General features: G+C 43.5%; 1 protein-coding gene across 1 annotated transcript in view; it reads left to right on the top strand.

The window, feature by feature from the left end:
- The window catches only part of LOC144120922 (uncharacterized), a 41,539-nt gene extending 32,078 nt beyond the window's left edge, over nt 1–9,461 (top strand). Inside the window, exon 2 of the mRNA XM_077653734.1 lies at nt 1,577–9,461. Coding sequence (XP_077509860.1) covers nt 1,654–4,164 — 2,511 coding nt within the window. The 5' untranslated portion in view covers nt 1,577–1,653 and the 3' untranslated portion in view covers nt 4,165–9,461. The remainder of the gene's footprint in view (nt 1–1,576) is intronic.
- Nucleotides 9,462–12,238: the final 2,777 nt, after the last annotated feature.

Raw genomic sequence — 12,238 nt, forward strand, 5'->3', positions numbered from 1 at the left:
ATGCGGTGCCTGTACCGTAATCATGAAAATATTTGATCGCTTGCGTGGTACAAGTCAGTGCCAAGGTTATCAAAAAAGAACATAAGAGATACAAGAGAACGCATTTGTTTTAGGCAATATATGCTGCATATATGATAACTTGTTATTATCTAAATAGGTTGCGCGGAAATCACTGCAGGTGATTTTATGGCTAGAGGTATCTACAGCGCCCAAATCGAAGAGACGTTTGCATAGCTATAGAGACCAAGCCAAAAAAAAAAAAAAAGAAATGGAAGGCGCGTGCATGCCGTTAGGTTAGTCCGAATAAAGACCACGATATTTTACGCTGAATTTTTCATCCGGACTGTGTCGCTTTTGTATACGCTTCCCTATTGTTCGACACAAAGTGACGCGAAGGCATTTAAAACAAACCATTGCTTACACCCCTAATATTTGACTTTACATCTAAATCGGTTAAAAAACCACTTCAAGATTGTCGCACAGCAATATCTCCTCGTTATCAAGGCGAATCTTCTGATATTCGTGCGGGCAAAGAATTAGCGCCCTCTTTTCCTAAATGACAACTCAGGATCCCATTGTGAGTCTCAGGACGCAATGTCAGGAAGAAACCACGAACCAGGCTGCCTTGCAAAGAGGCGTTAATTAGAAACCCATTCAGGCGCTATAAGTCTAAATTACTGCTCTGCTAGAGGCGCCAGTCTATGAGGCCTTCGGGGTCGTAATTTTTCACTCCACTTGTAATACGATTATTCATAGTTTACAGACCAGACGGGAATTATGGTACAATAATCTCGTTAATACGCGACACTACAGTCTTCCGAAAGTTAGTACATGTAAAGAGTACCGGCGTAGCAATAGCCTGCTGCCATTTTAACCTGCTCATTCTACAATCTGCGTGCGGTGAGGCGCGAAATGCCTGTTATTGAATCATTTCATTCAGGCGCGGGAAATTCCGACGGCTGGTGCAGGTGGGCTCTCTGGTCTGCGTTCAATCTGAGCTTATCTATATTAGGTTGGCAACGCTGCCATTGATTGCCTAAAGGCCCGTGGCATTAATGAGAAACACGGCGCTCGGCATTACCTGTATTACCTTCATATTCTTAAGATGAACACAAAATTTGCTGCGGTTTCATAATTGAAACTCGACTCACGCTGTGAGGACGTGATGTTCAGACACGCAAGGCCGCGAAATTGAATATTTGCCACTCTGTTTGCTTTTTCCGGAATGTAGATAAACCAACACGGGGATGAAAAAAAAGCGGCCTGAGCGAATTTTCGCTTTTTCACCGCGGCGTGTAATGTGATTTCGTTCCTCACACCTGTTAAAACGCGACGTTATGCATAAGTGAAGCGGTTGGCTGCATTACAAGTCCATTCATAAGTTCGCGAAATGCACGAAAAGAAATTAAAAGGACAATCTTGAGGTCTTTCGTCTTTAGTCTATGGAAGGAGTTTGGCAGCAGCTCTATGTCAAATTCCCGGGCTTTAATTTTATACGAAGGTGCTAATGCGATATATTTTAGTTTCTTCTGGTGGTTTCTAAATGCGCATATTTTCTGTCTTCCTAATTTTACAGGTGAATCCAGCAGCAGACCGAGACGGGGCATAGTGTTTTCTGACGCCAGCCTCTTGCGTTCCTGATCCGGAGAGGCCATGGAGCTGCACGTTGACGGAGACCTGCAGGTGATCCCACGTGTAGGACCACTCGGCACCAACCTCACTGCCCGGAGCCAAGCTCCTGCCTTCCCTAGCTCCATTCTCCTGGACGAATCATCAGGCACCTTACGCTTCGTGCCCTCCTCTGATGCCGATGCTGCTGCTTCGGCCTCCGATCCTGGTGGACATGACGACCAGTCCTCCTCTTTCAACTACATCTCACTCGAAGTGCACTACGTCCTCTTGCTCATCATCATGGTATCGAGTGTTGCCATCAACGGTCTTGTGTTCGTGCTCTTCTACCAGAGGCCATCTGTGCGCATGACGTCCAACAAGTTTGTCCTCAACATGGCCATCGTGCACCTCCTTCAGACATTCATCGTGCTCCCGTTCGTATTCGTGTCCGTCATGTTCCAGGGATGGATATTCGGCGACGTGTGGTGCAAAATACACGGCACCGTGTCCGTGTGCCTTACCATGGCAAACGTCTTCTCCATCCTGCTTATAGCCGTGGATCGAAACTGTGCCGTCAACAGCCCGCTGCACTACTCCATGACCATTACGAAGAAGCGGACGAGTGGCCTCATCGTGTCCACCTGGGCATTCGCTGTCATCGTCTCGTTGCCGCCGCTGGTTGGCGTGTCGGACATCCAGTTCCAGGAGAGCTGGGCAATGTGCACTGTCACGTGGTACGACACCAACCTACTCACCATTGCCTACTCTTGTGTCCTGTGTGTGGTGGGCTTCCTTCTGCCCTTCGTCCGGATAACTTGGATATACGCGTCCATGTTCCGGGCAGCCCGCAGGAACAGTGCCCGTGCCCGCCTTCACAACATCAACACCAGCAGCAGTGAGATGAGCCCGCCCTCGTCGGCTGGACCAGAAGGCGGGGGACACCCGCCTCTCTACTTGCACCGGAGAGTGGCTTGGTCTAAACGGACATCTTCGCTTAGTCAAGCGTCTTCGCTCTTTGGGGACGAGTGGAAGGCCGTGCGGACGGGCGTCTTGGTCGTGGTGTCCTTCACCGCCTGCTTCCTTCCGTTCTTTTCCATGACTCTCGTGGAGCCCCATGCGCGGACGCGCAACACTGCGCTGCGCAACCTTCCGGCCATCGCGATGTTATTCCTTTACTGTTCTTCGCTTATCAGTCCTTATCTTTATGTAATCAGGAACAAGGCAATGCGCAAGCATGTTCGCAAGATGTTCACCTGCCTGAAGCGTAAACCCAGCTTCTTCTCTCCGCGCGGCTACCATTATAGTCACCAGAGCCCACCTCAGGAGCGCAAGTGCTCCGACGACTTGAGAGTGCCTGGAAGCACCGTTTCCTTGCGCTCCGGTGGCAGCGTCGACTACCAGCGGCCTCTGGTGACGCACTCCCTGTACCAAAATAAGTCGGGTGACTGGAAGATCGTTAGCGTCACAACGGATCCAAGGCGGTCCCCTACCCGACGGTCATCTCTAATCATGCAACAGCCACTGTGCGTGGATGATATGGCGCAGCAGCAGCATCATCAGCTGCAGCAGCAACAGTCATACTACCAGCATAAATGTGGACCAGGCCTGCGTGGCGCCGCTATCAGGAACGGCTTCTACAGAAGGGCGTCCCTGGATAGCTCGAAGATTTTGTGCGCGCGGTTCCCGAGCGCACTCGAGCGGGACCCCGACATCACATCGGTGAAGTCGACCGCTGCATCTGGTGGTGACCGCAGCATGTCGTTTCGCATTCGCGGCCGCTTCGCAAACAGAGAGGAGTCGACGGAGACGTGCGACACGTCGTGCCACAGCAGCTATGGCCAGGAAGATTGGGGCCGTCATTTCATCGACTCGTCGCAACATCGGCGGGCTAGCAACGCTAGGCGCGAGTCGCAGAGTAGCGTGTCGGCCTTGGTCGGAGCCGTCGAAATCTACCAGGCTTCACCGGCAGCAGCCAGCATTGCTCAGATACACCACTACGGCAGCATGTCCTGCGCTTCTCCGGCCTCATCTACAAGCGGGTACCCGTGCCGACCTATGCTGAAGCGCGGCCGATCGTTTGCCTTTGACGAGCACGAGATGAGCGTGGCCTTTCCTCCGCAAAGGATTTCTCAGTCCGGAGGGCTCAGGAAGTCCCACTTTGCCGTGGCAAGGAACTCGCCCAAGCATGGCTCCAGCGATACCACAACGACCACGCTGGAGTCGCTAACGTCGACCGAGTCACAAGACCTGCCCATCATCACATCCCCGCACTCAATGTCACCCACGTCGACGGCAGCGTACCACTATCCGCCCGCACACATGATGCACCAGCCACACCATCACCAGCATTCGACGCCGCACAGTTGCACTTCCACACCCCTGCCTGTCAGCATTATCGCTCAGCAACAGCAGCACACTCAGTTGCCTCACGAGTGTCAGGATCGAAGGGACTCTGGCTTTGAGGACACTATGCTGGGGAAGTGTGACATCTGCGACACAATTGTGAACGAAAGTGGTTCCATCAAGGCTGTGAAGTTTATAGAGCACGTGTAACAACTTGAGAAGTGCTCAGGGGTCTTGTTCGAACGTTGCCTCTATCTGCTACCTTATTTATACCTGAGGATTAGAACTCGATCAGTGTGCGAGTGAGTCTCGACTTCCTTCAGTGTCTTTGCAGTGCGCACCAGGCTTTTCATGAATGCGCTCGGAACTTGAACGGGCTGTCTTGTAAATTGAAGGCATTTCAGAGTAGCGGCGTGTATATGAGTTAGATCAGGTTAGGTTTCTGCAAATTGGCTAACTACGCCTCAAAGCAGGCTGCTGCGTTACACGATGCGAAAAAATAAAGCCTTCCGTGTGCGCTGAAACGGCGAGTGCACCTTCAAAGAACTCTAAAATTTTACAGACGTCGTCAGTAAAAATGTAATCGCAGTTATTGAACCGAAATTTCTAATTGGAATAAATCCTACTGGCGACTAGGAAAAATTTTGATAATATCTCGCATTTCGCTCAGAAGTATTGAGCAGTGCAATTAAAGCACAATATCAGCTTTCAGATCAGCCTGTGCGCTGAATTATTGCCAACGACCGATGACATTTGTTTTAACTGTATCAGTGTTTTTGTGTCGTTGAACAGAACTTTCGCAAACCGCGGCTGTGCGCATAAAGACGTTGATCAACCAAACGATGGACCTTCGGCAAAGCAAGACATAAAGTGTGTAATTACGTGATATTGTTTTCCTTTTACTTCTGAACTCATGTGAAAAGTGCCGTGTTCGCAATCTCCGAGAGTCCAGATGAGGAAGCCTTCATGAAATCAACACGACATATTCGGGAAAGACAATTGCCCTCCCGTGCTGCATTTCAAGAGATGAGACGATGTGCCTAAGCGTCGCATGGAAATGTGCTACTATTTACGTGAATGTTGGACCATTGTGCAAAGAAGTTTATGAACGTTGTTGTGATCAAGTAAACGGTATGTTATTTCATATTGTGTAAAGCATAATTATAAATCTACTTATATAAAACGACCTGTCGTGATATTTTCTCGCTAGAATATTGCTGCTATTAGAAAATTTACCTGTATGACGCGTTACTAATTGCCAAAAATCAATCATAGCAAAATATTGAATCCACTAGTTTGGCTGGCACTTTTTTATAATGTTTCAAACTTCGAGAGCTATGTTTAAGTGAATTGTGTATTTTTTTGCGTTTGTACTTACAATAACACTATGTGCAGATTTTATATCTGCTCGTTTTGAGAAGTTACTGCTTTAATTGCCCTCAAATTAGTGGGAGGCATTCTGAGGTGCCGTGGTTGTGCAATTTGGTTTTGTTGCAAATATTAAGAATTTTAACGTGTTCTCAATAAGTGAGAGATGTCATTGAACTATGTGAAGTTGACAGTAGCTCATTTTTAGAGATCTTGGCAATTGGCTAGTGGGGAGCTTGTCAAAGTATTATTGCAGCATTTTCGTTGTCTGTACTTCGCGCAGCAGTCTTTCTGTTTTATACTTGAAACGATAGAGTTTACCGCTGTTTTAAACTTCACCAGCATTTTGTTGACAGATTGTCTTCGATAAACTAATAAGGAGCCGTCGAAGCGCTTTGTAGCTTTACTGAAGTTCTTACGTCTTGTGGTAGGAAAGCTCTTCGCAAAGGCTTGAATACACAAAAGTATTAATTTTATTTTGTGAGGCTTTGCTTTCCCAAAGAAAAAAATGTCAGATAGCAACTCTGAAGCATCTCTGAAGTCGATTGTAAATCCTTTTTGGTTCTCTTCTTTAGTTGCAAACATATCCCCTGCCCATTTGCTGAAACGGAAGCTTGGAAAAAAGTAAAAATAATAAATTACAACTTCATGGAACATCAATAACTACAATCACCGTATAAATTTTTGTGTTAAGTCTCGTGAAAAATTTGTGCAAGGCTGACCTTTTTGCAAAGTTCCTGGGTTAACGTACAGGGGCAGTTTGAAGGCCAACAGGGTGACACATTATTTATTTCATAGGCGTCGTCTATCCCCCGAGGTTGTTATGAGTGAATGAGAAGTTGGCTTCAGCTCTTGAGAGCCAAGTAATGTTCATAGTATCTCGTTTCGTTTCGACAACCTTTGTCTTTCGTGGCATTCCACTGCGGCTGTCTTAAGCTAAGCTATTTTCTAGCACCTGCGATTGTACATAACGCGTTTTAGCATGTAGTATTTTCTTGGTATATTGTTAGGTGTTGTATTGTTGCCGTGGCTCTGTGTATTGCTTTTTGTGGTTGTATATATATCTGTCTTGCTTAAGATGTCCTGAGTTCACGAAGAAATTCTGATGGCAGTTTTGTGATCATGTCTTCGTGGTGTAGGTACTTGTGCTCTCTTGTCATTAGCTTTACCTTGGGTCCCCCGTAGAGTAGTGCTGTGACGTGTACCTTGCTTTTGTGTCGTAGTGTTTGTCACTCTTGTTTAAGCTAGTGCTGACGTACCTTTGTTAACTTTGAGTGTTGTGGTGTAAACAAACAACAGTTACTTTCCTTTGCACTCCTAAAGCACTGTTTCTTTTGTCTCGTGACAAAGTGCATATTTCCGCACAAAAATTTTTGAATTTCTAGCTCTATGTAAACGCTCTATTGTTGCCGACATAACTTTCTGGAAGAGGTAAAGTCCTAATAATGAAGTCCCACGAAATCAGCATAATTTGTCTTAAAAATATTAAAGAGCTGAAAATTCAAATATGAACAAAAATGTTTAATGCTAAAATGATGGCCTAAAGTAACTGACTTACTAAAAATACACTGAAGCGCCGGAAACAGAGCCACTTTTCATGCCGCTTTTGGGTCGGTGGAAAAGGACAAAGGAAAATCAAGAAACCAGATTCTTTTCACTTAACTGAACAATGATGAACTTCATCGTAAATTACATCTTCCTTTGGCATTTTTTGTGCTAAAACATAAAAAAATTGACAGTGGGCCTATTTGTATCCTTAAAGATACTGATAGCGTTGGAAGTCCTGACTGATTTCTTAACTTGTTGCTATTCCACCGAATGCATAAGTCGTGATCTTGATATTCTAAATGACTTAAAAATTCAAAACTCAAGAAAGACTGAATCCTGCTCCATAGAAAAAAATCAGTGCTCTTGAAAGCAGAGAGTCATGAGCTATACCATGGTTCTCAACCCGTTTACAAAAAGAGAGTCGTCGATAGGTTTTTGTTCCAATAGCAAAGTACAAGGATAGAAAGCATAACAAAACCCACCAAGTAACTATACATAAGTAAAGACTGACTGTGAAGTTTAAGTTCCGTCTGCAGAAGCATATACTGAATATCACAGTGGAATGAATGTTCAACGCATAGTTTCCTACTTACGGTTTGTTACGGTAGATAGTTTCCGGAAATTAAAATTAATTTGTTAAAGACTATGTTCAGTGCTAATGACTGCCGAAGAACAAGGTTGAGGACATACATGGAAAAAAATTCCCTTTATCGTGGACTAGCTGGAATATGCACAAAATGTTCTTATGTGCTATTTAATGAAGTTAAGGCAAGAGAAGAGCTGAAAAAGAATAGACCGTTCTTTTTTTTTTTCACCTAGCGGAAGAAATGAATATTAATGCCATTCAGGAAAAAAATGACTTCGGAATTTAGTTTGAACGTATTTCTTAAGAAGTCCTATTTGGAGGCAGGCAGAAGTTCAAGTTAGCATACACCCACACAGTTTATGATTTACTGAAATGAACTGCGGTGAGGGATTGATAAGGAGATCACGAAAAAGTCGAGTCAAAAAGCAATCGATTGTACTTAGACAAAAAGCAAAAGAAAATTTCTCAAAACAGCCCAAGCTTATAAGACGCTAGGAAATTGACGGAAATTCAGTTTGCGGAAATATATACAGACCAAATACGGCGATAGTCAATACGCTTCCTTTTTGTATGTGTGCAAAAGCGTCGACTGTACGAAGAAGGGGCCAAATTCACCACTCACTGCCGAAGTGTTCACGAGCTTTGAGCCTTTCATTCATTTCCACGTTACCGTGTTTACACTAATAACCGCCCCTTTTCTCTGTAGTGACGCACAATTTTTTGTGATGCATGTTGTCTTGCACGGGGTTCTCTACTCGTGATATGGCACAGGAAAGATAGTATATGAGCACGACAAATGGAATGTAGGGCGAATGTCCCACTCGATGCACTGCGGCCAGAATTCACTCGTTTTCTCCAGCACCGAAAACAATTACCGCTGATGCCGATTTCTAATTGCATAGGGCGTGAGTCTGCTCACGTGCACCGAAATTCTTCGAAATTTGAGAGCCATGATTCTCATTAGAGTTCAGGCCAAAATATTTCCACAACAAGCCTTAGATTACATAACAGAGGTATGACTAGCCATATTTTTGAAGGCTTATGTCACTGTGAATGCTGGGTTTTAGAATTACACCGGTTTGGAATGGGGCACAAAAATTGAGAGTAGTACTTCTAGGTCTCATTCACTGGAAGGAGTCGCCATAATGGTGCTTTTTAAAATGAGCAGATATACAGGATTAATGCACGTAAAAGTAGTTGTATTTTGAACGCAATGGTTGACAGCGGTTTTGCTTGGCGTTGAAGCGGCCAATGAAAATACGTCAAACGTAGGATGTCACAAAAGAGCTTGTTTATGAACAGAGTTGCCACGAAGAGCTTTGGTTCCATTTTACGTTCGTTGAAGCGTTAGTTGTACTCACAAAAGGTAAATTCGACACTATTTATCCAATTTCAACTACTAATGAAGAATGGGCGTCAAGTAAAAGCGAGTCAAGTAGTCGGCGCGGCCCTAACAATTAAAAGCTGTTCTAAGAATCAAATGTACACGTCTGACAATCTGTCCACGCCGAACGAATGCATCTACAAATATTATATTTATAGGCCACTATTTAAGACAATGCAAAGCTTAACAAAATCTGTCTAAGTGTCTACAGCAACGATGAAACTTTCTTCTATTGCTCTAAAGAACGAGACCTGTCCGAGTAGTCTTGGTGTAACCCGAGTAGTACAGATTTCGTTTAGTTTATTTGTAACTTTTACATGTACGTGATCATTAAAAATCATGAACTAATTGTGAGCAGTTTTAGATGTTCAGAACAGTTTTGTGTGCACGTTATTTATTTCATCATTTTTTTCTGTTATGTGTGTAGATGTTGAAGAAGTTTTTTTGTGGCATTCGTGGAGTCGCTCATATAAGAGACATGGATGGTATTTCGCTTTTTGCGCGTTGGACTGTGAACGGATTTATGACAGATGGTGCCAGTAGCATATTTACAGTTTATACACATGCCATGTGTTTTTTGAAGTTTTAACAACACAATAAAGCTATTTGTTTTCAACGTTTGACCAATTTGTGTTCCTGCCTCAAACTTTTCACGTGTCCCTTTTTCGAGATTTTTTTTCTCAAAGTCAAGCACACGCTAGCTCTTTGCGCAGCGACATTTGGTTGCTCGGCATAGAGCATGGACTTGATCGGACGGTGCTGTCAGTGTTGTAAACTGCGTCTTGTGTAGGCTCCTTGATTTCTCATCAAATGGACATTTGCCTTTCAGTCAGTAAATAAAGACGAACTGAAGAACGAAGGAATCTTAGTAGCCACAAAAAAAAAATAAGCAAGATAAAGAAACATGCAGAGGATGGCTCTTGAGCCTAAACTGCAACTGAAAAATTTTTTTTTAAATATGAGCGCACAAAGTGAAGCTAACTTTTACCAAAAGAAATATCACGCTGGAGTATACGGCTCCCCACTGGGTGGTGCTGGGACTGAACTCCAGTAAAACTTACACGCGCTGTTCTCTGTCTTCATCAGAAGTGGTTCATCCGTCGGGAGAAGCCGCAGCACGTGACTACATAAGACATATTCCCGAGAGCGCTTATTCCTAGCCCCAGTAGTACTTACAGCCAGGGCTCACGTAGACAAAATACTATTCGGCCAGTAGTAAAATGCTAAAATACGATATCACGAGATAGTACGCTTAGGGTGATGACGCCGTCGATGGAAATGTCGCCTACCACTTAGAATGCCCGACGTAAAGCAGGAAAATATCTCGGCGCGGGTAAACAAGTTCACTATAAACACAACTATTTATTCCCTACGAAAGTCTATTGTCAATGTTAATTTCCATTCTGATTCATATGCGATTCATGTGGTAAGAGAAACATCAAGAAATCGTTTTTTTTAGGCTTGGCTGCGCTCGCCAAGGAAGTATGGAAGTAGATGAAAGCACAAATGCAAGCTCAAGCATTGAAATGCAGATAATTCGGGCAGCGCACTGTAAGCTTCATGACCCAGATGAAGTATTTAAGAGCGAAAATAAATAAACGCAAGCCTGCTCAAAGGGACATGAAAGTGAGGAACTGTTGCTTCCTATGGTACTTGCATTAGCTCCCTCTTTTTAAATATAAGCCACACTGTCGATGATTGAATTAGTCAGTGTTTTAACTTTGCTTTCACAATCAAAGCAGCAAGTTTGTCTCATAGTACAAGTGTGAAATGTTTGAAAGGTTTTGTTTTTCCAGAAAAGTCAGCAGTAATGTTTAGTCGCAAGTGTACGGTACTGGTGCAGCAAACTGACAAGATTGTTTTCTGTCTTCTATTCAACACTGGAAACTTTCTCATAAGTACTCGTTTCCTGAATCAGATTGAAAAAGAGAAGCTTGTTAGTGAAAATGAACGTGGAATATAAACAAAGCGAAAGATCGAAACATGACGTTATTGAGGGCATTTATGCGGTGATTGAGTACTCTGTGGTGAACCTTGAAGCATGCAGCAAAATAGCGCTTTATTGACTTGTAAGGTGCAAAAAAAGTCAAACAACATTATTTGATCAGTAGTAAAAACTGAAATAAATATTTTTCTTTTTACTTATTCGCCCTCAGTGCGAAAGCAAGAAAGGAGCAGAAGGGCATGGTCACAAAGATGATTAAGGAAATTTGACTAGTAATCAAATAAGTGTTCTAATAAACGCGGCTTTAATTTCACAGTAAATAAATCACTCGAATATAATAATTATTCGGTTGTGCACGATCGGCAGAAACCAGCCGTCTCCTCCAACATAATTCTCATTTCCTGGGGCGCTCAGTCTGTGGAAAAACTTGCCGGGAAGTAAACTAATATCGTGGCAGGTGGAAAAAAATTGACGGACGATTTAGTGGGGTGAGGACAAATGCGTATTATGCGCGCTCGCACTTCGTTTTTGACTTAGGTGTCGGTTTCGGTTAGATTTCCAGCTTAAGAGGGCAATGCCATAGCGTTGTGCTCAGGATGCAGTGCGTACGGCTGGAAGTTGATGAAGACGACAACATCCGATGAACAACGCGAGAGACTGGCAGTTAAACACGCGTAGTGTTCAGCTGGTGTGATGACGTAGTGGATGAAACCCACTCGCGACCGTAGAGTCTTTTGTGTCACAGATGCTCCGGAGAAACAAACATAGGTGTAGTCTAAAAGTGGGTTTTTGATCCTAAATGTAGAACATTTTTAGAAGCCAGAAACGTATTTTTCGTGAAATGAAGCTGATAGCAGGTCGGGGCTATGTCTTCTTCATGTCTCGCTTTTGATTTCTTTTTCCCTGGCACTCAAGGTAAAGCTCAAGAAATTACTCTAATAGATTTTAATAGTGGAACTATTATTCTCTGGTATTGAGTCAGATCTGATTACCGTGTGCAAGTGGCTTTAATATAAGTATTTTGCAGAGGAAATGCACATACCCGACAATTCTGAACAAAAGCATTTTTGAACTGCAAAAAGTTTATGAACGCCATTTATTGTATATTTCAAGATTTCTCTACAGCAATCATTATATACATAGATCTACCGCTGGCAGATTTGCATTTTTTGCTATTAAAGTTTTTGATATCGTCTTAAATTGTTCCCCATTGCTTTTTTGCGGCAGTCTTAACTGCTCGATGCGAGCGATGGAAAAATTTTAAAATAAAAATTTTGCTGCACATCGAAATAATGAATTTATTGCTTTCAATATTTTCATAACAGTACCTTATAATTTTTCAGTATACAATATACTTGCCCAAGAACGTTCGACATGAATAAATTTATGCAAAAAATTACACGTAGGATACTACAAAACTCTGTTAATTACGCCGATTGTGCATTCAGTGGTG

The sequence above is a fragment of the Amblyomma americanum genome, chromosome 2, assembly GCF_052857255.1.
Source record: "Amblyomma americanum isolate KBUSLIRL-KWMA chromosome 2, ASM5285725v1, whole genome shotgun sequence".
NCBI lineage: Eukaryota > Metazoa > Arthropoda > Arachnida > Ixodida > Ixodidae > Amblyomma > Amblyomma americanum.